The sequence below is a fragment of the Haliaeetus albicilla genome, chromosome 11, assembly GCF_947461875.1.
Source record: "Haliaeetus albicilla chromosome 11, bHalAlb1.1, whole genome shotgun sequence".
In the NCBI taxonomy this organism is placed as follows: domain Eukaryota; kingdom Metazoa; phylum Chordata; class Aves; order Accipitriformes; family Accipitridae; genus Haliaeetus; species Haliaeetus albicilla.
In genome coordinates, this window is record NC_091493.1 from 14,887,730 (window position 1) to 14,915,678 (window position 27,949).

At 38.5% G+C, this 27,949-nt stretch overlaps 1 protein-coding gene across 4 annotated transcripts in view; it reads left to right on the top strand.

Annotated features, from left to right (window-relative positions):
• The window catches only part of DLG5 (discs large MAGUK scaffold protein 5), a 115,084-nt gene that overhangs the window by 29,338 nt on the left and 57,797 nt on the right, over positions 1–27,949 (top strand). For all 4 annotated transcript variants that reach the window (XM_069796209.1, XM_069796211.1, XM_069796210.1 and 1 more), the window contains exons 2-3: positions 14,039–14,107; positions 26,130–26,295. In XM_069796209.1, coding sequence (XP_069652310.1) covers positions 14,039–14,107; positions 26,130–26,295 — 235 coding nt within the window. The remainder of the gene's footprint in view (positions 1–14,038; positions 14,108–26,129; positions 26,296–27,949) is intronic.

The window sequence follows — 27,949 nt, forward strand, 5'->3', positions numbered from 1 at the left end:
TTTTTTTTTTTTAAACCCACTGCTGTTCTCCTCATGCTGTTTCTGTCCCCTGCACACCCTCTTGACCTCATTGCTGCTCTCATGGCTACTGCTGATATGAGAAACAAAATTAAACACTTGATCCTGATGGTAGCTGCTCTCAGTGACACATCTCCTTTAGGAACATCCCCAGTATCTTCATAGCCTGTTCAAGGAGAGAGATGTAAAGAAGGCTGGTTCACTGGAGGCTTAAAGTGGAGAAGAAGTGTCAAAGCCTGCTGTTAAGCCTACACAACAAAGCCTGTTTCAAGGCTACCTATGGAGGCACAATTTTTACTGCCTGTTCCATTGCTGATATGGGAACAGCAAAATGTGGATGTTTATATGGTTAATTGAAGAGGTTGCAAAGTGTTATGCAGTCTGTCTGCTACTCCAGATCACCTGGCATGCTTGCTTAAGGCATGTCTGTGCTGGCACCAGGAGCTGAACCTGAATGCTAAAGCTGTCCTCACTCAACCGTCATGCCTGAGAAGTAGTGCTGATGGGGAGGCAGCATCCTCATCTGCTCCTCTGCTCCGAGAGATGTCGGTGAGAGAAGGTTGAGGGGAAACCACAACTCCGTGACAGGCAGGTGACTTCCCAAGCAGGACAGGTCTTGACTTGTTTATTGGCTCAGTCACCCCTCTACGGTGGGAGGCCACTCTTTCTCCCCTCAAGGGCTCTGACTTGTGCTGTCCAATATACCACATTCTACTTCTTCAGTGCTGTAGTCTTGTTTTCTTTTGTGTTCTCTCTTGTCACTGTCTTAGTGGACTAGAGCATTGTATTTGCATTTGGAGTAGCATGCTGGACATTGAGTGCATTTGCTGAATTTTTAGCCTGTGTCTCTTCTGCAGACTCCAGGGAGGTCTGCTGTGCTACATTAAGCTCAGTGTGCCCTGTCATGTAACGCTAATGCTGCTTCCTGGTAAGAGTGTGATTTCAGTCTTTTGGAGATACATCATCAGTGCATTAAACTTTAAAACTTTTTCCAGAATTGATGGAGCTGATGGCATTTGCCTGCCTGTATTGCAGGTGTTTTTTTCCTCCTCATAATTGATCTCATGGTGAATATTTGGCTTATAAAAATCCTCCCATTACAAAGATCTGCCTGGCTGTCACTAGTACCTCAGGTTCCCAGTTATTCTTTGTATGCTCACTGCAGTTGCTTGCTTGGTAACCCAGACCTCTTGGCTTAAAAGCTCATAGCTAAGCCCTTTTAAAGTCATTGGCCACTCTGCGACTTGCTAGAGTTGCAGCAATTGCAGTTACTTTCTCCCCAGATAATAATCTCAAAAAGGCTAAAAGGCCCACCTAGCATGTTGATGCTCTTGCTATACAGGAAAAAGTCTTCTCTAGACTCTAAAATTGATTTAGTCTTCAAACAGGGTCTGTCATCACGGAATTACGTAAAAGATGAAGCTGGAGGAAGGAGCCCCTAGGAATATCTATGTCTAAGCAAGCAAACTCCTTCAGCACTGCGAAGCACCATGTGACCATGCAGGGCTCCCTCACCACTCTGTGAAGCCACAGCAGAGGCTGAGGACGCTGCTTCCTCCTTGCCCTGCCATGACCGTGAGAGAAGGAAAAGTAGCAGCACTCATGTCCTGCAGAGAAGAGGCAAAAAGGGGGAGAGGAATGTGTGCCATAATTGCTTCCAGATGAGTTCCTTTTTTTTCTAGCATTCTCTGCTCTTAGTTCTCAGGTAGCGTGAGCATTTGTATGCATGAGCGCCCTGGTACACAGAAGGTGGCTTTTTGTTGTATGTAGTTACACATGTTACTTCTGCCATTAGGAAGCTTAAGCAATGTTTTCCTGTGTTATTCCCTGTGTGTGTCAGGGAGAGGTCTGCTCACACACACTCTGGCAGTGCCTGTGCCAGTAGAGGAGGATATCAACCTGTTGCTGCCATCATCACAGCCGAAGGTTACTGCCGGTGAGGGATGAAAAGTTCCTGTGGGTGGTGCAGCTGTAACCAGAAGAGGCATGAAGTTTACCCCTGGGGATTTCTGCAACAAATTATTTTTGTAAATGGTTCATAGTTAGTAGACTTCTGTAATAATCACTCAGTACAGCAGAGCACTTAAGGACATACTTAATTGCGTTGTTTAAATGAGGGTGTAGGTGCGGTTTCTTTTTTATATCTGTGTGTTTGTCTTCTGAAAAAAGTACAGTCTATGGTTCAAATATATTCTTAACTGATATCGTTGCCTTCTCCACTACCTCTTCTGAGGTCATATCAGTGCTTGGCACTTTCAAAAGTTGTCTGGTTAAGCTATTAACCTTTGTGAAAACTTGTACATTTCTGGAAAGATTCTGTAGAGACACACACAGAATATTTACTCCAATTTGTCCAGTTTTAGAGAAGGGTCTCAGTCACTTTACCACGGATTCAACATTTCTTTTGTCTGCAACATTTGCTGTGTGCTAGTAGCATTCACACAGTTCTGATGACCTTCCTGTAATTGTAAATGTCCTGAAGGGGACTTAGGCTTGAAGTCTGTAGATAACAGGGACTTATATCTCTCTTACTGAGCAGAGCCTTGGATTCTGTGCATACAGAATATATATATATGTATTTAATAAGGAATTACTGCTGGCAGAAGGATTTCTTGGTCTACAACACTAGGAAGGGGGAAAAAAAGCTGTATGTTTTATTCTTCCTTACTTCTGCTTTCTTAAATGAAGCAGAGTGTGGGGTTAAAAAATAAACCTGCCAAGGAGACAAGAAATCTTAGATTAAATGATTTAGCTTACTTATATCTTTTCTATTACCATTTCAAGTAACAATCACTAAAAACAAAAGAGAGAAGAAGCTTGGATACAAGCCCTCTTCTGTATGAAAGTGCATGTAGTTTTTTCCATTGTAACAACACAACAAAGTTGAATTTAAAGTCCTTCTCTGACATACCTTAATGAAACCATCTCGGGATGTTTTTTTTGGTTGTTTTTCCTGAAGGGGGGATACATAGAGGCTGAATATTGAAGCATGCTATGAAGAGCAATATAAGGAAAATTCATTTTTTAGGGCTTAGTTGGGGAGTATGCATCTCCTTTCAAGGTTGAAAGGAGGTTACTTGAGCATTATGCCAGCTTTCATACCAAGTAACATGAATCACTTTTTCTAGAGGTGCATGGTTTGAAAAAGTCAAATCTCATAATGCCACTTGAATTTCAAAGGAGGTGTGTTGAGTATTGACTCCCACACAGTCCAAGTTTGGATGATTGTAATGATACATCTTTTGCAGTCCTTATGAGCAGTAGATGTGAGCTAGTTTGCAAGTTGTAGGAAAATGGAGAATTCAGGCTAGAAACAACAGGCTCATAAGTCTTCCTAATTAGTTATTATTTATAGCATTTAATATGAAGAACATCATATGAGGAGATACTGTGTAAAAGTAACTTCTGCAATCAGTTGCTGGTTCAGTTTGTGAATAGTAACAGGGTCTGCTTTTTGAGAAGGGTGTTCCAACTACTTTGTTCTATTTCTGTTAGAAGTTTGGTCCTTGTCAGTAATGCTAGGGCTGTAGAAATCAGAAGGATATTCAGAGAAGATAGCTTTACGAGATTAAATTGTACATGGGCAAGTTTAGATAAGGTAGATATTATGAGTATAGGGAAAAAAGCCTTTGGACTTTGATATGTTACTCTTCTGCTTGCAATCACAAAGGACTGGCCTAAAAGTGGCCTTTTTTTTTTTTTTTTTCTTTTTTTTTTTTTTCCCCCCCTGAGCTGTAAATAGCACAACCCCTTGGTGTGGTTGTGTTTTGTGTTCAGGTGCTTTCTTCCTTGTGTGCCTAATTCTCCTGCTGTACAGGAGTAAGCTAGAACTACGTTAAACCCGTTTATCATTGTTTAAAAGCCTCTGCAGGGTAGGAAAGCTATGTGGCTTTAACTGTACCATTATCATTGAGGCAGATCAGCTCTTATATTTAGACTATGTTTATGGATGGGTGTAGATAGATGTGTGTTCTTGATGACTTGTCCTAAAAAACCCCAGTTTGAACCATAATGCTTGTTTGTTATGGCTGAAGTTTGAATTGCTAGAAAAAAGCTCAGATTAGGCACGTGATGGATGCTCTTGTCACCCGCAGTTCCAGGCATGCCCCCAGCTGCTTCTGCAGTGGAAATACCTGGTTGCAAGGTACAGTGAATTAATGAAAGGACTGGATGCTTTAAGAGGCTAATCTTGAGGAATTGATGCTTGCTGTCCTTGTTACCTGGTAGATTTCTAGTCTTTTGAATGTCAGTGTCTGCAGTTTTAAATGCCTGTAGTTGCTTTTTCCTTTGTTCTTCCATGTAGGTTTTTTTATGGCATGGCCTCTTTACAAACATAATTAGGTGGCTACTTCAATTTAATTCCAAAAATTTAAATTAAATATTAAATATAGCATTTAGTTGTAGAGTTAATGCTATTTTTTAAATTTTATTTTGCCATTCATATTACCTGACTGTACAATTATTTGATGAAATAATATGCTACAAAGTTCTGTGTGTATCTGTTCAAACTAAATGAAGTTTGGATTTCTTAATTGTCACCATTGCAAATTTAGTAAGGCAACTGTTGCTGATTGAGAATGCATTTGCAGGGATCTAGCATTTACCACCTTCATCCCACAACAGTTTCTTGATTTTGACTGCATAGCATGTGGGTATTTTCTGAACATAATTTCCTTTCAGTTATATCTTCTAGGGTCAGTTGCAAATGGCAGACGGTGTCATCCTCCAGAAATCTTAGTCAGATTACTTGCAAAGCTCCTGGAATATAGCTTGATGTAAAGAATTGCCTCCAGATATCGAAATAACTTTGCAAAATGAGGTTTCCCTGGAATGAGTGCTGTATAACAAAATGGACAACCAACAAGCCTTTCTTCAACCTTTAAGAACTGGTTAGTGTGCTAGGATAAATAGATGTGAATACATTATTATCTGGGCTTAGAAGAAGCTAGGAAGGAGATTTGAAGGCATTCAGGAATACTATTTCTGTCAAAGCTTAATGAGAGGGAAGGATATTCTAAGAGGTGTCTGTTCCCAGCCCAAATAATGACATGTGACTTGGTGTATTGTGAGTCTATCCCTCTTTCCTCCAGAATAAAATTGGATCTGTAATATTTCCTTATTTTTAAGAATTGTCACTCAGCTCTCAACTTGGTGATGTTCTTAAAAATCTTGTACCCCAGCGTTAAAGGAGGTTGGGGTGGACTTTTCTGGGTGACTTGTCATATTTCCCAATTCACCTGTTTTTTTTCTGCAGTTCTAGTGAGCAATACTACCTTTCAGTCATGGCCTAGGAGGAGTCCAGATTACGTCTCTGCTTCTTCAATGTTGGTGTCTGGAGCTGCCCAGTTAGCTCTTCACATACTATGCATTTACAGCCCAGAAGAGGTTTAGTAGTCAGCACCAGGTTCAGCAGATTTGAAGTGTGTGTTCCTGTGGATAGAGACCATTCATAGCAAGAGTAATGTACCTGGACTTTTCCTTAACTTCTTATTTGCCAGAATGTCTAACTTCTTATCTGCCCTATACTTGTCAATAAAACTCAGAAAATGGATCAGAAAGACTGAGTAGTGGCCTTGAAAATGACATTTTCTAAATGTCTGACAGATGAAAACCAATCATTATCTAGATACAGGGCAGGTGAGAAACTTTTTAGAAGTAGACGGGTCTGATTTACCACAACCTCTTCGGACAGTGTTGAGGAATAGGCAGCTGGGACCAGATTAGACCAGGCTAGGTGTTAGGGTAGGCAGAACTGGGATGCGCTTTGAGCACTGATACAGAGAACACAGAAAGTGAAGTTTGCAGGTGCTTTCTGAGTGAGGTAGATGGGTGGTGTGCTGATGCTCTCTCACTGCCATGTGTGTCCAGGAACAGGAATCTGTAGCTGCTCCCTGTTGGACATGGCATCTTATCGATGGCTGTAGGGACAAAAAGCACAGTGCTCAAGGTTCTGTCCGTCTGTGAGGGCCTGCTGCTTTCTGGTGACTGCCATCATTGCGCTGCTCAGCTGAAGAAGCCTTGGTCCCTTCAGCAATACCTGGAATATCCAGCAAATGATCAGAATGCCATTTTGCTGGACACTGTGCAGATGGAGTACTGAAGGAGCATGTGCTTACCAAGTGGATTTAGGCCCTATGTTATCCGATTTCCTTTCCTAGAGGGATAGGGATTGGTGAACGTCCTCTATTGCATCTTAGTCATCTGGGCGGCTTAATGAAAATTTACATCTCTCTACCTTAAAAATGAAATTAATTATATCCTCTTATGTATAGTTTCATGAGTAATCTAGATTAAGAAGATAACTTTAAGAGAAACAGAGTTTGAGATAGCAGGAAGCTTGTTAAAAAAGTAAAATGCTATTATGTTTTCTCTCTTCTCCTGCCCCCCCCCGCCTTTGGCTTATCATACATAATCCAGCAAACAAATGTAATGTTCCTGATGGCTAGAAGTGAGAACAAATTAACGGGTACACTGCCTTTTTATCAGTGCAATAGAGATGGGTTTTCCCAGAATAGGTTAACTGGTGTTGTTAAAGCAGCTATATTAAAAGTAATTCATAAAAAGGATTTCTGTATTTGTTTGATAAGGTAGTCAGCTGTAATACCACATGACATCTTTAGAACAGAAGACGGCACTGCTGCAGTGGTAATAATGCAAGGACCACCTTGTATAATCCACATGAGCTGAAATATGTGACAGTTTGTTTCATCTACCTGCATTGCAGTTTTACTAAGACTTGACTTTAAATGCAGCTTTTTCCTATGTGTACTAAAAGCTGAGGTTAAAGAATCTTGAGCCAGTTATTATTTTCTCTGCCTTCTGAGTGTTAGCCTGCAAAAATACACATTTCTCTTGTAAGAAAGTTAGCAGTGAAGGCAGTGCGTGCAACTCTACAATCCAAAAGTTGTTCTTTCGCCAGATTCTGAGCAATGTAAGTTTGCATGCCGGTATTTTCACGGTAGCTAGGTATGTTGCTGTTAGCCTTAAAATAACTTGAAAAATCATGGCCCATCTCGCTGCACTACCTAATGGAAATTCAGAGCTGTAAAAGGAGGGCATGGTCATTTGCTGTTGTAGTTCTCCTCAGCTGAAATGGAGTGTTGGAGACAAATGACTTGTCAAGACAAAATGCACTCACTAAAGTGGAGTTAAAAGCCATCCCAGTCAAAAAACAAGATGACAAAGGTTAAAGCAGTTGTTTCTCGTTCAGATCCTGAATTGCTGCAGGACTTTTTGAATAAGTAATAGCAGCAGCAATTACGATTGCATCTTTGCTCCTGCTGCTCCAGCAGATATATTTAATCGCTTCTGATGCGGTTTCACAGAGTGCAAGAGATTAAATTAGTCATTTTATAAATTGTGAAGAAAGAAATGAAAGATTGGAAGGTAGCAAGGGGCATTATTTCTAGCTGACCTGATATACTTGGGCGTGTCTTTTTCCATTTTTTTTTAAGCAGTCTTAAGTTTGTGTACCTCTTTGCTTCCAATTACCAGTTGGTAATAGCTGCTATCCTGCTAATAAAACTTCAAGGTAATTTGGCTCTTAAAAATTGCTTCTGTCCCATCTCTTTAAGGCATTATTAGAGCATCATGTCCATGTGTGTTTTGTGAATCAAACTATGCAAATTCAGATCTGTAAAGATTTTTTAATCTTTTCTGTGCTGCTTTGTGTGAAAAGAGGATGTTAATAAGTATGTGGACAGCAGCAAGTGTATCCTAATGGTAAAGTGATAATGTAGAAAGATGAACTACCTCATTTTCTTGTCTCTTGCCCTTTCCTCTTACCTTTCTCAGTGCCCCTCTTCTGCTTTTTTTATTGAAGGAACCACCATCTGCTTCCTTTCATAATTCACGTTGTAGTAAGATGCACAACAATAGTTCAGTGACTTAGATTTCTCTTAAAGATAGGTTGTAAATTCTTTTCAATATAACTCACTGCATTGCTTCCTGGCTAAAGAAAAAAGTATCTATAGCAATGAGTAGGTATAGATGTTGCTGGAGAGGGTATTCTTAGGAATGCATATTTAGAAATATCAGCCTGTGGGTTTATTCTACTATGAAGTGTTTTGAACAGATGTTGCTTAGAAATAGGAATTTTACAGATATTTCTCTCTAGTGATGTTTTTAACAGCTGAAGATCAAATGATCTACTTGACTGTATGACTGACAACTAGGAACTTAAGCACCTGAACTCCAGCCTTCTTTACCGATGTCTCTGGCCTCCAGCAGGTTACTTAACTTTTCTGAATCTAAACCTACACAGAAATTATCATATTAAATTAGAATGAACCTGACTTCTTATTCTGTCACCAGTGCTGGTTTTTACTAAATGTTTCAGAGAAAGGTGCCAAAGTCCTTGTTCATGTGTTAAGGACTCTTCTGTCCTTAACAAGAGTTTGTTCTTAATTGCTTGAAATTGAAAGATGGCTTAAGCACTAAAATATCTATCTCTTCCAAAACCACACTTTTAATATCTTAATATTTCATAAATAGATTGTTGTAAAATGTCTTCCCCATTGTAAAAGAAAAATAAACTTTTTAATCCTCACTGTCTCTGTGAAACTGTTATAGACCGAGACATTTGGGAAGTAAAAATTAAAAATTTTTAGCTGCTTGATTATTTAAAAAGCTGTTTAATGTTAATTTAGTTTTCATGCTGTCCTAAAAATAAGAGGATTTTATGCTGCAGGGCACACTATTAAGGAACTGTAGGTGTGCAGAATAAGTAGTAAAGCCATGTTTAAAAGCAGGTGGAGAAAGAGATGGCAAACTTTTTCTGAGATGACCCATACTACTGTTTTACTGCTAAGTTTGTACCTTTGTTCTTGGAGTTACTTATATCCTTAAAGATAAATGTGAAACATCTGAAATAAATGACATGGATGGATGCAAATACCCAACTGAAGGTTTTGCGTGAGGTCAGAATTTAGCACCTGAACATCACACAGCTTTCAAGAATAGCTGTGTCTTTACGGTTTCTGACAAACCTGGCTGCACAGGCTGCCAGGAAAAGAAGAGCCTCAGAGATAGAGCATGGCAGATCCATGTGATCTTGAGCTACTTGGGCAGTTTTGTTTGTTGTAAAGGCAATGGGAACGTTGTAATCTGGGTCATTCCCAGTTTTAATCAAACTTTTTTGCTCCCCCCCAGCAAGTAGGAGTCCTGCCAAAGTCAGTTTGGTTTGGTTCACAGAGATGTGGATAAACAAATGTTTGTCACGCTGCCCTCTCATCCGGTGCGTTGAACCTCCATCAGAAAAATCATTTGCTGACAAGAAGTTGAATCAGCTGGCAGTCACTGTGCTGAGAAGGGAGGTGGGAGGAAGAGCAGAGTTTAAGTAACAACGGAAATTCGCAGCAGGGGAGCACAGAGAGTCGTTTAATGTCATCCTTAAAAGCAGAAGCATAGCAAAAGAAATTTGAGCAGGAGAAACGTTTCTTCTAGGCTCAGTCCTACAATGAGCTAAGTGTTCTTAGTTAGGAAACATGCTTAATTTAGGAGTCAGCCATACTGCAGATCTTCATGCAATCCTTAAAGATGAGTGATGTGCCAAGAGCTGTGCAGCTAAGACCAGAGCACTCCCCATCTAGTGGGATGAAACACCTACTGCTCCTTGAATTAAACCCTGGTTCTTCACACACTGAAACAGGTTTAGTATACCTGCCTCTTTGGCCCTGTGCTGAAGGTGTGTAGCAGAGGGAGTAATACTTCTTATTCCTGCACAGTCACTTAGTTAATACAGCAAATTTTTGCAAGATGAAATAGCCTTCAGTTGAATTATAGATATAATTTTGTAAATATTTGAGAGAAAAACATACCTTTTGGAAAAAAAAAAAATTGAAATCATATGTGCAATGAATTCTGGGAAGCTGAGTCCCTGTATCTTATTTTGCCACTACAGTCCCCTTGGATACACTACGCTTTAGAGTGATGAGCAGAACCTATGTACATACTTGTATTTGTATGGAGGAGGAGGAGAATGTTCTACGCAGCCATGGCAACCCTGACATTCAGGTTATGTCCACATAATGAAATTTGAACATAGTGTGTTTTTCTCCAAAGTCGTTCAATAATTTAGCATTTAGTCCTAGAAGATATTTTACTTGATCCTTTGTGCTGCTTTCTTACAGAAGGTACTAAGTGCAAGCTTGTTTTGGAGGCTTTGCTTTGAAATTAGCTGGCTTGTCTTTTTAAGTCTCTCCTTGAAGTACAGGTGATGCCCAGTGTTATGTGGTGTTTCACAATTCAAATATTAAAAATACAGAAGAGAAAAATGTTCTGGTTTTATTTTGTGCTAGTAATTTAATTCTATAAGTCTAGTTTTGGCATTGCTGATGAGGAAATTGTTTGGTTAGACAGTTGGTGTCTTGTTAGGACATGTAATTTTTTTTTTTTTTCCCCTCCACCATCATTATCTGTCTTAACGAGGGAAATATATATCACTGTTTCTGTGTGGATGTAGTGTGAAAGATGGAGGCAAATTAGAATCCAGTTCCTCCGCTGTCCCTGGAAGCGGCTTCTACAGTTAAGCAACTAGTTCCTTTCCTGAATTTGCGAGTTTTTAAGTGGCCTTCCTGTCATCTGACTAATGAAGACAGTAATAACTTAAGGATATTTGACATGCTCTAATTGTTAAAAATAGAAGGAAATGGGATTCTTAAGATTCTCTAGTATATACCATTGCAGTTTCTAAATCCCTCTGCTCTGCCAAAGCTGTTTAATATAGCCAGGAACCGATCCAAAGCTTAAATCTGGATGAGCAAAAAAGAAATGCCCCAAAAGCAAGTCTGCCATGCAAAGACAGGATGCTTATGCTCTTTTTCCTCTCTGTATGGATGTGTATCTGTAAAAGACAGGTCACTTTTTTTTTTTAATGAAGTATGAGTAGTATCTACTGTTTTTCTCAGAATCCTGTAATTTCGAGTTGTAATTTTGAACTTAAAGAATGTCAGCAATTGTTGTGAGTCAGTGAATTGAGATCAAATGTAGGAAGTTTTTGTATTGGGGAACTTTGGCATGCGAGGTGAATACTAGAGGACAAGTATGAAAATATTTGGAAAAGTATGGTGAAAGGCATGTGAATCCCTAGGTGTGAAGCACTTTCAACACGAACCTGGAAAAGTAGTCATGGCTTCTTATTGGGTTTTGTGTTCTGATCTTATTTTTTGTGCAATTTGACAAGATGGACAGTCAGAAAGTTTCAAGAATTTGAAATAAAGTGGAAAATTGCTCAGCAAAGGGGAGAGGGAGGGGGGTGGTTTTGCAACAAATTTCTTAAAATACCATGGTTGTGTAGCTTGTGAATAAACAGGATGTTCTAGTGCCTTTGGTTATAGAAGCCAGCTTGTGCCTTTTTCCTTGCCTTTTTGCCTGTATCTGAATTTGTGTTAGGGTGGTTTTCAGCATTTTTGTTTATGTCAGGAGGCATCCTATAGAGTAGGAAAACTCTGTCTTGGAGAGTTTTCAGGTACTACTGAGGTACTGCTAGTTTGGTCAAGCGGAATACGTCAAGTACGATGCTATTCTAGCCTGAATTGGGTATGTGGATGTGTATCAGTTCAGTACCTAAAGATGAATTTTAATATTGTGAAAGCTATGTAGAGTCCTCTGGTTATTGCTTCTGATGCTTACTAATGCTGCTTCTAATGACAAAGGTGGCGCATGTGTAGTTTAAAACCAAACCAAAACTAAACACACCCACAGCCAGCCTTGGAAGCCAAACAAATGCTACTAGATTTTTTTTTTTTTCCTGTTAGAAGTGAGGAATTATGAATGGGTCAGATGATTCTTCCTCTCTTCACAATTGTACGTTTTCTTGTGATAACTTGCCGTGCATACTGGATCTTGCGTTTACAAATCTGGTCTAATCTCTCTGTTGATGAAGTCAGCTTCACAAAACTTTTCTATCTATTCCAGAGAGCAGAATTTAACTTGTTTTAAGTCCTGGCTCTGGCTTTTAACGCAGGAAAAGAAGACAGAGAGGATCAATGCTTCTTGATGATAAATAAAAGCAAGATCAGCTAAGATGACAAGGTTTTGAGTTTTTTCTCTCTCCGCTCTTAAAAAGAAGCGAAAGCAGCTAATGATCAGTAGAAGTTTGCTTAGGTATGGGATTCCTCTGTAATCTTTTAGAGGAACTGGGAAATTTTGCCTTAAATTGCCGAGTATAATGAAGTGTCACTTCTTGGCACACGGTTTTATTGTGCTTGAGTCCCACACAGTTTTGATACCATCTCAGTACACGTTGTCTGTCATGTTCTACTTTAGGATATTGATCTGCTTTTTTCAGCTTCCCTTATGATTCTAATCCTTCTAGTCCAGACTACAAGAAATACGAGTCATATGAGTTTAGAATATGCAAAGAGGTTGATTTTAATTAATGCAGAAATTATTTTGCTTTTAATAAGCGTTAATGAAATAGGAACACAGCTTAAATTGTTCTGTGGAAATGTTTGAAATGGAAGCAAAAATGCACAGCAGATTTTTTTTTCATGAAGCCCGTGTGTCAGTGACATGCTTGTCATATGTTTTATTTAAAAATCAGAACAAAAAAACCTTACATTCCATACAATCAACTAGAATTATTTGTAACCAATGCATTTTGAATCATTTTTCACAGGGATTTGTCAGGTTAAACAGTCTTACTTCAAGATTAATTTCCTTTTCTGGTACTTACTTTCTGCAATGTCTCCTAATAAAACTGGAGGATTTGCATAGAGGGAGTTTTCCTTGCATTCCAGTACTTGTTTAAGTTTGCTTTTGCCTAGACATCACTCCTTTTATCAAATGTAGGAGCCTCATTCTTTGTCAAGATAAATAAACACACCCCATTAAAGTTGGGGTCCATGTCACTTTTACTAGCTGAAGATCAGGCCCTAAGTGTGTGTGCTTTTTTTGATTCACTTTGCCTGTTACTGCTTGTGTTGTTAGTAAACTTATTTTATCACATCTTGTCTTTCCTTCATCTAACACTGTGGTAGTTACAGATGTCATGTCTTTTTCTAATAAGAAGGAGAGGAGATGAACAAACCCTAGGATTTCTTTCTTATTTTCCAGCCTGTCCATTCTTTAATCTATTTCAAAGGTAGGTCCATATGTTTAATCTCATGCTGCTTCTCAGCTTTTATTTCTTAATTTCAAAGAGACTGGAAGGAACAAATATTGAAACATAAGGAGGACTATAGGAAAGGCAGCTCCTGAAAGTATCAAAACTGTCTTTGAGCTTGGCTGTTGTGAAGACAGGTCTCACATCCTGGCTAGTGCTGAAAATGGACCAGATTTCAAATCGCTTTTGCACATCATCACTCCCTGTCTCTACTGCGGCACTTTTATCCTGTTTGTGAGGGATGGTGGAGCTGTTTAGTTTGTAAGGTTTTGAAGTAGAACCTGTTTTTCTAGTTCTTCTGGTAAGTAAAATCTAGCATACTTCTAAAATAACTAAATTAAAAGACGCCTCTGTCTACTCATCTATAAATACATGAAAAAACTTGCTATCATCAGTAACAGCAGATAGCTTTGTAGGTCCTTGCTTTTATGGTCAGATACTGAAATTTGCAAATGGATGCAAGCAAAATTTATTTACCAGTGAAATGAAATTTCTAAGTCTTAAGGAAGTTTGAGGATAAGAATACAAATCAAGTTACAGAATGAAATAGGAGCTGGTACATGTAAAAAGATAAGAAACCAAAATAGATTCTGACTATTGTCACAGGTATTGCTCATAATCTTCACAACGTAGAGATGAAACTCTGTATTTTCAGTGTATCCGAAATAACCACTGTATTAGTTCAGGATTTTGCTGAACTCTTTTTTACCATTTCATCCAAAATGATTTCCTACTCAGCGCACAGTGCGATGTTCATTTACAAATTATACTTTTCCTGTTAGATTTTTATGCGTTAGTGACGTGTTCTCTAATTTAATTTGTTTGGCATCTACAGTATCAAGAAAATGAATGGTTAGCTTGGTTTGGGGAAAGGAAAAGAAAAAAGTAACACTGTCTTTATTTTTCTAATTTTAGGGTCTACTTACAGTGTGCTGTCCATAATGCCCTCAGATTCTGAAAGCAGCAGTTCTCTGAGTAGCATTGGTGAGTAAAGTATTAATCCAACAACTTGAAGAGCGTGCCTTTTGGGAGCTGGGAAAACAAGTTTTTAAGGTTGCCTTTGGGAAGGGTAGAGGGATTCCAGTCATAAAATCAAAGAAGTTGAACGTGTAACTATGCATCTTCACCAGGAAAAAGTATACTCATTTTGTGTAATGCAAGTTAAGCCTTTTAATGGCTGCATGCAGTTGTTGCCCATAAAATTTGTTACATTTGGATACATTAAATGATATAAGCATGCTTTGTGTTACTTAGTAAAATGATGTAAAAGTGGCAACGTTAGGCTTACGCAAGTCTGTGCATATAAAATACATATATATGCGTGCATATATGTGTATGTATATATTTATGTAGATGTGAAAATTGTAGTCAGAGTCAACAACACCATAGAAATTACAAATATTGTTAGCCAAGGTCATAGCCTTTTAAACTTTCGGAAGTGGCTGCAAGCTTTAACCCTTTTTTTCCCCTGCATGCAACGAATTGCTTCATTATCTCTGCTTTTAAAGTCACTGGGAAAGACAAAATATTAAAAAAAATAGAGTTAAAAGAAACGTGGGCAAAACACCTCTAACAAGATAATCTTGGAATAGCTGTATTAGCTGTCAGCTTTCTTTTTCTTACACAAATAACTTCTATTGTGAAATCTATATAAAAGGCATTTGCCTTGGATAGGGAATGTAGGCTCTTGCATATTTAAAGTTCCAATGTTGTGTCAGGCATCTGTAGACTTCTCTGACAGCACCAGGCAAGTTAGTTGTCTGTTTAAGGATGTGGGTAGACATCTGTTGCAGCCAATGAGTTGAACTTTTAACTCCAGCGTGTAGGAACAAGATTTTAGGGTTGACTGAACTATTTGCTGAAAATACAGGAAGCTGTGACATGTTAGTTTCATTTTTATCAAGATCACACTTGTATGCTATTACCTGAAGGAAGGCTATTATTTAAATTGCTATGAATAAATTGGGGCTGGAAATAGGAAGAAAAAATTTCCTATGTTTTTGGGACAACCAGACTCAAAAAAGGAGCCTTCCAAAGAGGGAAGTTCTTCAAACATGAAATCCATTAAGTTTGTGGAATAACTGGATGAAGTGATGCCTGAGATAGGAGAAGATGCAGGTGGTCCTTTCTAGTTCCATGTTCCTGATTTTAAAAAGGAAAGGTACACTTAACCCCCTCCCTTTTTTGGGGGTGGGGTGGAGGCAGGGTGCAATTTTTGTAACTTTGTGAATGCACTCTATCTGACGTTTTATAATTTTGGAAGTAAAGGTAGGTGGATGAGCAGCTAGTGTTTGCCGTCATGGAGAGTATTTTTGCTTTAACAGTGACCACTTGCAAGCTACAGATACATGGCCTCTTTTTTTATTTTATTAATTTTCTGAGGCATAGTACCTTATGCAAGTGCGGTATTCCTGTTTCTGAATGCTTATTTAGAATTTGGCGTGTTACTCCTGAGTCATCCATTTTATTCCCATATATGAGTCAAAACTGAATACTTTCCGAACTATGTTTTGTTCATGTTTTAAAATACTGAAGTTCATACTGAATCCTGATCTGCGTATTTTACCTAAAGGGCTGTCCTAGGAAGTGTTTTATGCCTTTGGTGTGTGCAGTGATCAAAGTTATTTATAACCTAAAAATTAATTGACCTGCTATTAAACAAAACTTGTGCTCTGGTATTCTCCATGGTTTTGTTTTGTTCAGATGATTAAAGTGAGTTAGGTATTTAATACATTAACAGTCAGGGGAATTCTTTGTTTGAAGCTGGCATGTTTGTTTTATAATCTGGTTATAGACTTGTTATTAATGAGTATAATTTTCTTCCCCAACCGTTTTCTCTCCCTCAAATCTTGCTCTGCAAGAGATATTTTTAATGTGCTCTAATATCAGTAGCAAAATTTCTTTGCTTAATAACCAACACATCCTAGTAGACATGTCTGCAAGTCACTTCAAAGCTGCAGTCAGATTATTTTAATTCTGACTGATTTGTTGAATGACAAACCATCATAACTGAAACTGTTTGCATGCCAGCTCTCCGAAGGCTTCATATGACTTCTTTGAATGGAATCCCAACAAATACTGAGTTGCTATAGCGTTTCAGGAATTTCACATACATCTTCCCCCCCGCCCCCGCTCTGTCCTCATCTCACTGGAATACATTTTCACAAGGGTAGTTCTATGCAGTGGAAATTATAAGTTTAGGCTGTGAAATGAATGCATCAGTGAAAAAATATAAATACCTCATGGTTTGGAGACAATGTAAGCTTTGAAATATGTTCAGTTTGATGTGGATAGTTATGTGTACACACACGTATATAAAGGAATATTTTTGTTTCCCCACTCACATGGACCTTCCTCCTGGGGCAGAAAAGGGATCTGTTTCATTTTTCCTGAGTTCAAAACACTGGTTTTCATTAATATTTAACAAATTTTTATTTCTCATCTACCTTGCTTTTGTTTGTCAAGCAGCTCAGAAACACATTTACACATTTGACCTTTCAGAAGACATGAGAAAGGTATTGGGGCCACTAATTAAGCCCAGATAAAGAAGCAGAGTGAATCTTAGTGACTTCTAATTAGGAGTGGTAATACAATCTTTCATTTGTAGTCTTTGGACTCCATAGTTCATAAAAGTAACTAGAGAAGGGTATGTCCATGTGCTTCATCTTTTCTTCCCAACCTTAATCACCCTACCTATTGTTGGAGGTGATTTCTGCTGCCAGCATTCATAATTAAACGATCTTTTTCTGAAATACTTCCATGTAAGCCAGGATGTTGTGAAATTAAGATGATTCTATATGTTTTATAGCTGTCCTGGGTTTCTGAGTTAATTGATGAAGCTGATGTATATAATAGTGGGCTTATTTTCCAGAAAAAGACCCTGATCTAAGAACTAAGCTTAAATAGTATTAAGATGACTGTTCTTAAGAGGTAGTTCTAAGAAAACATGTGCTCAGTCTCAGTCAAATAAATAAAACATGGTGTTAGTATTTGGAAAGGAAGAGGGAAAGATGATAGAACATCGTTTTATCACTGTATAAACCCATGGTGTGCCTGTGTCTTGGGTATATTTGCAGTTCTGATTCTCCCATTGAAAAAGAAGATGCCAGCAAGCATGGAGAGCAGCAGCATGGGTGAACAGTCATGGAGAAGCTTGTACGGGGAACAACTGGATATGCTGGGGTTCACTCAGTCTTCAGTAACGTCATAGTCCTAATATAAGAGGAGAGTAAGGAGTGATGTAACTTGAATAACATGACTCAGAGAAGAGTTTAGGGCTACTCTATCCTGAGTACTGTGGTGTCATCCAAGTTTTTTTTCTCCTTCCCTGTCTAGATGGGCTTGCAGGGCATGAGGGATGCAACAAGAATGAAATTCCAGCCTCATGTGTGTGTGGTAGAATAAGCAGTTGAGTGGAAGCCAGTTCTCCTACCTGTGTAGCAGCAGGATAGCAGCCTTGGAGAAGAAACTCCTCTTCATAGGTTTATCTGCCTTGACCATAGGTGTATCTGCCTTTTTTTCTTTTGTATCTATATGTAAATAAAAATGCAGAGTGATACAGGTCATTGCTCCTTACAAGTTTTTCTTATGTATTTTCCTCACCATTCAATCAAAATTGGTTTAGATGACAGTATTTTCTTTTTTCCCTTATGCTTCCTTCCTTTTCTTTCCCAGGTATTAAAGTTCATGCTGCACATGTAAAATAGGTAGTTTTGATGGTAGTGAGGGCAAATACTCACTATTAATTTCCTAAAGAGGTATGATATAAACTGCTATAATCCCAGCATCCCACCATTGTGCTTTCAGCCCCACCTTCTTCCCCCCAAAGGAACAAATCCTCATTAAATTGTCATGTTCTCTCTGTATTTCCTTTCTCGTTGCTCTTGGCTGATGACAAAGATTTTTGTGTGTAAATAGAAGCACCCTTCATCTGCCCACACCCCATGCCTGGCAGACTCTCTGAATGGAGCTGCAATCCTGCATCTCTGACATCAGAATAATTATTTATGGAGATTCAGTGCCTGGTGTGCCAAGCACGGAACAACAGTGTCACTTAGGAATTGGATAGAAACCAGTAACACATCTGTATGTGACAGTCACTGGCTAGTTTCCCATTTGATCGGTCATCATAACGAAGAGAAAAAGAACATAGAATAAAGACCCCCTTTAAAAAAGAAAAAAAAAAGAAAACAAAAAGAAAAAAAAAGTGCCAATTTATGTAGTGCACTCAGTCATTTGACATTTATAATTTTGAAGATAAATGTTCAGCAAGCACTGAACTGAATTTAAATGACATAGTCCTGGACAACTGGCTCTAGATGGTCCTGCTTTAACAGGAGGGTTGGACCAGATGTTCTTTCTGTATCCCAGCAGATAATTTTCTGGACCTGCAATGAAAGATGGAAGGCCTGTGTTCTGAAAGATTATCTGTGGATGTTAGAATATCAGCCAGATATCACCCTACATATACAGTACTTCAGCCTGAAATCATCAAATTTGTTTGCTATGGGAAGTAGTAACACAGTGTCCTTCTTAGTTTCTGTGTATCTCTCAATTATCTACTCTACTTGCAATTTCCATCTTTTTTATTTTTTACTTCCCTTGCTCTTTTTTTCCAAAAGCAGGTTCCTTTCTTCCTTTTTACAATAGCCAGTTAAGTTACTGTGCTGGCCCATGTTGCCTAAAAAATCCTCTGTGAATTGACTTAAAGGGTGTATTTCAAGACTTTTGATACCCAATACTACTTGTACAGCCTACAGTAATACACTGTTCACCTATGCAATATGATGCCATGACAAGATTATAGTTTCTGGAATCGAGCCATTTTTTACCTACCCTAGTACCGTAATGAAACTTGAGAGTTTTCCTTTAGTACTATAAAAATGTGATCCTTCCTCCCCTCCTCAATGCACAGGTTTTGGGTTTTTTGTTTGCTTTTTTTTTTTTTAATAAAGAATTGTTGTTTAATAGAAACCAGCAGCTTGCATGCAGGAGTCAGGCTATGGCTCTGAAGGATAGCTTCCGTTATGCTTTTTTGTAATGAGTTTTTAACAGAAAGGCATTGCATTACTCTTCCATTTTTTGAAAGTATACTGAGATCCTAGTGAGAGGATTTTTGGAATGGAAGAGGCCTTCCATCTTTCTACATGTATAATTTCCTTCTTTTCACAGCCAGATCTCTTTGCATTGTTTTGATTACAGCTGTCAATCTTGCATCCTCTTCATTCCACATCACATATTATCACCTTTAACTTTTAACAGACTGTTATTGTTCCAGCTGTTCAGTTCTTTGCAAATGGTATCACTTTTTAATGTCATAAGTGTTTTTTCTTGCTCTTCACTGTTCATATCACTGTACTGTCTTTTCCTATGGGAATTTACATATCAGTCTGTAACTAACGCCACCATTGACACTGCAGTTTTATGACTTTTTCTTGCAGCCATCAGGTGGTTAGACATCTGTCCCGACCAAGCTTGTCCAACTTTAACTGACGGTATTTCCTTGCTTAATGCTTTGTTGGCTTATCAGCCTGACAGGCTATTTACAGATAGTTTTTCACTAATTGCAATTCAAGTTACTTAATCTGAGAGCCTTAGTTCTTACTCCAAAGCAAATGTTACCCCCCTCCCAATCAGATGATAATTCCTTCCCAACAATGTGTAGTCTTTCATTCCCCATTTTCATGCTGGCCATTTTGACAACTGTCCTTTTATGTTGTTGTGATTTCAGTTTATTGTTTCATACTTTCTGCAGCTCTATATGACAAAGTCATTGTTTTCACTGTTCATAAGAAGTGTTCATTTGCAGGTGTGGTTTATGACTCTTTCAGTCAAAGATAAACACTTGTTCCTTGTCTGAAAGGGTGATTTATTTGTTTCCCCCCAACATCCTATAGAAATCTCTAGTTGTATTTCTTGCTTTTTTTACTAACACAAACACAAAATTTATATTTGGCAAAGATACCTCAACAGTTAACATATACTGACAAAGGAACAAGTGACAATATTACCCCTGCTGACAGGCCAGAAATGAATGAGAAAAGGTACTAGGAACACTACCAGTACACCACATCAGAATCCTTTTCTGTACTGCAGTGATTGCCTTTGATGTTCCACCTCCTCACCAATCAGTCTCTCTATTCAGAAGTCATTTTCCTGTAAAATTTGGCCTCAGTGATTGAATTAAACCTCTTTTTATGGATTTATTTCCTATGTAATTTTCTTGTGCTTTGATCTGAATCGTATCTGTTTAGTTTACTGGAAACAAGACTTTTAACTTAGGAAATAAACACAGTTTTCCACAAACTTAAAGTAACTTCACTCTCCTATTTTATTCTGTTCATGAATCATGTAAATGTCTCTAGGATTGATCCTTATTCTCATTGCCTAATTTTCGGTGTGTTTGTTAATAACCATCTTCTCTTAAGTAATAAGCACTCTGAATAGCTTTAATGTATTATCACTGACTTCTATGGCGTCCATTTCCAGGCAGCTATGGGTTGACATGTAGTCATGCACAGTGTGCTCTCAACTTCTGTCACTTCGGAGGTACCCAAGAATTACTCAGTGGATGTGATGCCCTGATTTAAACAAACAAACAAAAACCCCAACCCAACAGTAACGACAAAGAAGTTAACTTTGCTGATGTATACTGACATAGTCTTGGAGGAGGGGTGTTGGGTTTTTTTGGCATTTGTTTGGGTTGGGGGTTTTTTTCTTCTTCTTTTTCTTCTTTTTTTCTTTTTTTTAATATTTCCTGTAGCGAATCAATTTGAGTCACTTCTTGGTCTCTTAAGGGTTCTGCATAGATAGGGCTTGAGAACCACTAGCAAATAGCTGACCACTTCATGGTATTTTTTTTGTTATAATAGCGTCTTAACATTTGGCAGCTCCCTGGAGGAATTTTTGAAGATTTGGTTGGTCCATAATGATTTGAATGGAAATACAGTGTGTGTGAATACCCTTCTCCTGCACTCCAGACAGCATGTCTGGAATACGGTGTCTTTCACTACTCCCTGATGCTCTTTATCAGTCTGTGCATTCAGGAAATCATTTTGGTGTCAGCAGTTTTCTTTGGGGGCTATAAAACAGTATGGTGAGACAATGCTCTCAACTCGTCTGTAGGAGAAGATGCGAAGGAGCAAGCGCTGGTGGAGTCTTATCCTCTTGGTTGGCGTGGAGCGATTGACCCTCGTTATTGTCCCCCTTGGGTTCGGGTTGGACACTTTTGTCTAGGTTATGCTTTCATTGTGTGGTTGTAAGCCTGACAAATGTAGGGTTTGAGCCTTCCCACCAGGGCGCTCCCTAAACGCAGAAGCTTCAGCTGTATTTTCCTTGGTCATGGTAACAGATTTTACTCTCTGTTGTATTTTAGCTCGGCAAAGTTCTGCAAGGACTTTTTGAATTGACATATCTGCCCTTTTTTCTACTTGCTGGTTTTGAGTATTAGGTTGTAGGTTTTCTTTCATGTTGATCTTTCTAGAACCAGTGTTCAGTTCTTTCTGAAGTCTTAAACTTACTGAAGTTGAAAGTTTGTTTTACATGCTGGTGGGTTTGTTCAGCTTGTTGTATTCTGCACTAAAACAAAAACTGAAGTGCTACTCATTCTTTTGTCCTTGCATGTTACATGATCCTCATTGCTTTCATAACCTATTAGGTATTCTGTCTGTCAGATGAAACTGTTTCCACAGTTCATTATTTTACCTTTCTGTTTCCTTTCCTCAATGTACTGCTGCTTGTTTTTACTGATTTTTTGTTTTACCTGCGTGCAGTTCTGTTCTGTGCTCTCCGCTATTTCAAGACTACTTCAGAAGATATATCTGAAGAAATGTATCTAAATGGTAACTTCTGATATGTAATCCTGTTCTAGTCCTCATAAATTATTGAAAGAAAGTAAATATTTTAGCATGCATTTTCCTACAGCAGGCATGTCTTTACTCCCCGCCCCTTCCCAAGCTTGGGGAGAAACCCTGTTGATCATGCTTTGCAATACATCTTACAAGTCTTCTTTAATGTTTTCTGTCATGATTTACAAGGCCATCAAGAAATAATACTCTGAACATCCCTGGTTTTGTTTTTTATGAAAGAAAGCATGAAAAATGCTTGACTGTACAATGGATGGTCTTCTGTTTGTTTGCAAGCTAGAATTGGCACACATTTATAAGATGAGTTTAAAAAATTATTGTAAAATTCAGGCATTCTGTTAGCTTGTGACAGATTGCCTTTTGCATTAGTTGAACCTGTCATCCAAGTGTATTTCTCAAAGAGTAATGAGTTTATTAAAATTCAAAATATGTTCATGGTATTTCTTAAAAGTAGGTGTTTATGCATTGGTACCCATTTTCCCACCTCAACATTATATTGATTTGGCATTAAGGTACATCATGGTCAGGTGAACAAGTTTCCCAGCCCTGTTTCTCTTAATTTTTTTCCCTTTTTTTTTTTCTTCAAAAACTGTGCTACCCTGTCCCCAAATATGAAGCTAACTGAGCAGTGGTTTCTGTGTGGCTGTATTATCCCTTCAATCATTGATTATTAGAGTAATCATCAAGAATTGTGTTTGGTATGTACTACAATAATGGATCTTTGTGGTTTCTGCGAAGTCCAGCATTTGGACTACAATTATGGAAGATATGATTGCTCCAGCTTCTGTTTTTCAGGTTTTTCTTTTATACAACATATGGTGGAAATCCTGCAAAATCTTGCTTTAGATGAAGTCAATGCATACTCAGGACTTAATGCATGTACTGCATTACGGGCAAAATGCATTTTGCCCACACAATGCGTCACTGCTGTCGCCTGTGTCAGGAGTTGGTGGAGTGCTGCTTACCTGGAGGCTGGCCAGGGAGGCGACTTCCGTACGGTTGGGTTCTCAGAGCCCACTGGCAGCTCACATGAAAAATGAGTCGTGAGGCTTTCCGAAGCAGATGAATGAGTTGCACTTGGCAGGACACACAGTACATACATTTTTCACAAATCCAGGTTGTCTGAGAAAGCAGGTGAGTTACTGCAAGGTGGCATAATTTGGTTAATGGAGTCCTAGCCTTTAGGCTTGTACATTTTAAGACCAGTTTGACTGGTTAAAGCATGGAAGGGAAGTACTGTTGTGTAATATATGCAGTCAGATAGAAAAAGAATACAAAGCTGGAAGCACAGGTCACTTTCCTTCTGCTACATCAGGATGTCAGATGCAATAAAAGGCTTTTAGCATTCAGCTATAAAAGCTGCTTTAAAGGAAATGAAGAGTAGTGAATTTTTCTGATGGAAAAAGTAGTTTACTGAAGTTTTTTGGTTTGGGGGTTTTTTTTGTTTTGTTTTTGGGTTTTGGTTCTTTTTTTTGTGAGCATCCACAAATCTGATTTAAGATTTGTGAGACCTTTTGTACAACTATTGAAAATGTAAATTTGTTAGTAAATTAAGCAAAGATAAACTTTTTGGACTTCTTTTAAGGATAAGGGGGGAATATTTGGATCGTATTGATCTGTGTTTTTACAGTACTTAAAAGGCATACATCTCTTGGCTGGTATTATGTGTTGACAACAATGTCATTGCATTTGAGATGAAAGTATTTGTTGATGTACTTGTAAATAGTGATAAGCTAATGAAAAATAACCTTTTCTAGTACTAAGATGAATGGCTTCATCTTAGTCAAGAAAGCTTCTTTCCTAAGGCTAATTAATTAGCCTGTCTTTATTTAAAGCAGTCTTGTCTTGCTTGGCACTGTTTTGGGACTGTGTGCACAAATGCTCTCCTTTCTTGAAGAAGATTGTCACTGGGGATGCTGTCAAAGCTGGGGCGGGGGGGGGAGGAAGCAAGAGATGGCGGAACAGAGGTATAACTCTTGCCTCCTTTTACTATGTTTTAGATTCCTAGAGCAGCTGTTGCATGCTTTCGCAGGACTTGTGTAGTGGACATTGTCCATGGGACTGCTGCTAGGGTTAACACTGATATTAGTGATGGACTGTTGTTAATCCAATGCCCTTTCCTCTGTGTAAAGCACACCAGCCTTCCTGATTTATCTCCTCCTTCCTCTTGTGCCCCTTGCATCCTGTTCATCTGTTTTGCTCGCAAGCAGCCCCAGGATGAGAGATAAGCTTTTGAACTTCTCTGTAAGGATGAGAAAGGGACTTTTTTAGTGTTATGCATATTCTGATGTGTCAGCTCAAATGAGAAGATGTGCGGGTTGCCACTGAATTTACCCAAGACCATGCAGTCTGTCAGTACTTGAATTAGGTTTGTCTGCCTTTACATTTTCACCCGTTTATGAAACTCCCTGCTCATTGATGTGTTCAAACTGTTCCAAATGAATACATATCCTGACTTTTTTAATCTGTCCATTTGGGTTTTTCCCTATTTATTCCCCATACCATGAGCTTAAGACAGTGCATTTGTATTATTACTGGGTTTTGTATAATCTTGCCTTAAAAATTCTGTGAAATGGTTCTTATTTTAGAAAAAGAAAGGATAACTGCCGTTTAAAAGTGTGAGATCTGTAGTGCTTATGGATGAAGGGGCTCCATCTGGATGGGGGAGTGAAACAAAGTAGTAGGAGAAAGCCCAAATGCAGCCTCCATTAAGAATTCTTTTGAGTGATGTGAGTTTGTGTCTTTCTACAGAATGCAGGCTATTCCTGCATTTTTTTTATTTCTTCAGTTCTCTATTAGAGCGTTTACATACATTATTATGCAATAGTTAAATTAAAAGAACGGTCTGTGCTCATAAATTCTCATTACAGAATTGCAGTAACAGCTGAAAGGAATAATAACAGGGATCTTATTATTCTAGATGCTGTATGTATGATCGTCCTGACCCTGCAGTTATTTTGGTGTGGGAACTTTAAAGCACAGGTAGTTCTACTTAAAAGTTGGAGGGAATTTTTGCATTCTGCGGTACCTTCCTGAACTGGGTTTAGAGATAATAAGCCAGTCCTTGCAACTCATGAGCATTTGATCAGATGAAATAACTTTGAAATTCTTTCTTTGAAAAGACGGTGATCAGAGCGCATTATTTTACTATCGTATCTTTTGTTTCTTAAATTTTAAAAAAGGTGTAATAAAGTTACATCCTAACAAGTTATAATATATATGTCAGCAACTTGTTTCAATTGTATAATTATGCAAACTATTTCTAGAATGTCTCTTTTGGGTAGAAAATAATAATCTCCTGTATACATTTAGGCCTTTAACTTTCACATCTGTGATCTATATCTTTGAGTTTGCTCTCATGCGTCTGGGATAAAATGAGCAGAACTAAAATTACAGTTGAATTAATTGTCAGCATGTTGTGAAACAATATACCAGACTCTCATCTCTGAGGTGGAAGAAGACCTCTTTGTATTGGTATAGCTGTCTGAGAAGACAGTAGGCATTGTTGTTCATCTCTGATATTAAGAAAGCTGAGACTTAAAAGATCCTACAAGCCTCTTTAATGTATGACTGCCCCTTAGAGGAAACTTGATGTGTCGTCCAGTTGCAGTGATTGTAATGTGCTCGTTTTAGCCAACATTGTTAACAATAAAGCCTGTTCCTCTTGATTTGTTGGCAAGTCAAATCTTTAACTTCATGTACTGGACTGATAAATTGCAACATGTGAAAACATAGAATTGCATTAAAAATAAATGTTGGCAGTAGCACAAAGCAGAATAGTATGTCTGTGCTGCTAGATAAAGGAAAAGACCCCCTGTCACTATGGTAGTTTCTGAGGTGTTTGCAATTGTGACTGCAAACTTGCCTTGCCTTTTAGGCAACTTGTAAGTTCATGACTAAGCAAGGAACCTAGTCACGCAAACTTAACTTGCAGCACAGACAGGGCCTTTCTGCTAGCGTGGGATCTGACTGGGGTTGTTCTTGTCAACTTACTGATGAAAACTTCTGTGACTTGTTTCATTTTTGAACAGGATTCTGCAACCAAATATAGAGGATTTTTTAAATTAGTGTTAACTTCTTTAGTGAAGTTGTATTTTCTTTTGAGGAATTCCCTGACTGCCAATTTTTTATCTCTTGGTCAGGTACGACTGGTAAAGCATCATCTCCACCACCTGTAATAGACACGAGACAGATGAGTGAGAAGCTGGAGACGATACTATATCAGCTCCGTCAGGTAACTCGAGAGAGGGATGAGCTGCGCAAGCGACTTGCACTTTCATCTCCTGGATCAACTTTTGATGACTGCAGGTAAAAATAAAGGACACGCAACATTTTACTTTAGTCCTGAGTAGTGTTTTCAAGTGTTTTGACTCCTCCTTGCCTGTAAAGCAGCCATTGCAATGTATGTATGTTGCTTGTAACCTACTTGCATCCTGGTGATGTGTGTGTATGTAGGTGACCATATCCAGGTTTCGGAGCTGCCTGTTGAATGCCTATTGCCACTTTCTCCAGCAATTTTGCTGTGGGAATGAGGAGAGTAGGGCTAATCTCTATGTTGAAAGAAGAAAGCAAAAAAGTTGTTTAGGCTTCCTGGATTATGCTGTGGGAAGAGAAAGACAACAGTTGCTGAAGCATTTGCTGTTTTGAAAGCAGGAGAGACAAAAGGGAATAGCTCTGAATACTTGGCTGGAGGACAGAAATTAGGAGGGGAAAAAAAACTCAGGTATTCCTGTGCTTCTGCAAGGAGAGAGAGGTTTGCACTTCTGTTGAGGGGAGTAAGTGTTTTTTAGGAGATACACTTTCTGGTATACGTATATTGGGGAACTGCGTAGCATTAAGATGTTGAGAGTAAGGAACTCTCCTCCACTGAGAAGTTGTGGGTGCTGCCAAATTAAAATAACATCCTCAAAGTCAGTTAATAGCCAGCAGCCTTATGCAGCTCATTCTATTTTGAAGGTTGAAAAGTTATGAGGAAGATAGTACTCAGGGAGAGTATGAGTTAATTGTAGATAAGGGGTTTATTGGGTATGAAACAGAACTGGTTTATTTTAGAGGGTTCAAGATCTGCTAATGTTTATAAATGTGACTTTGGGCACACTGAGCAGGTACTTTTTGCCTGCAGTAAGCACATGTAAGGGAAATTTTTTGAATGTTGGAAAAAATTATCTGTCACTGAATCTGAAATAAGAGCAATGAACAGATTTTCTGGGAGGTGTTGCCATAATGCATAACTTCTCTGAACTTCAGTGTTTTATTGTTGTTGTTTATATCTGTTACTTTGTCAGCTCTGCCTGTGTGTGGTCAGGTGGTTAATTAAACTTTTTGTCCTTATGAGATAAGGTCAAGATATGAACCAGTGTCCTGCAATTGAGAGAATCTGGGCATTTTATTCACTCCTTAGCTATTCATCTTAATGCCCCTTTCTTCCCCCCATGAGTTCTGAGGGCTACTTTAAGAGCTTTGTGTTCTATCTAAGGGTCTCCAAGCGTTGTGGGGATGGGAGAGGAAAAGGTTGTCAAGTGTCAACATCTTTTGATAAGCTTCCAGTTACTTATTTATACGGAGGGATTTCTTATTTGAAGTCACTAGAGCTTAGGCATTGAGGATTTTATAGCTTACAATAATGTCCTCCATAATCCAGGATGCTATTAATAAAGTTCTGATGAGCTGTCCTCTAGACTGCCCTAGTTTTTTTCTCTTTAATTGTCAAATCAGTCTTCTGCTGCTGGTGTAGGATTTGTATGTTGTGGAAAATATAAATGTTTACAGCTTAAAGAACAACTCATCAAAATAAATATTGTATTTGGGCAGTGCTTGGACAGTATATGTTAGATGGAGGATGCTGCCTTCCAATTACATGTTTGAAGAGTGGGAAATGAATGAAGATTATTAGCTGACATTTTTTTCCTCCAGTGTAAAAGCAACTACTCCTCCCATCCACATACACATCTATGGTTTTTGA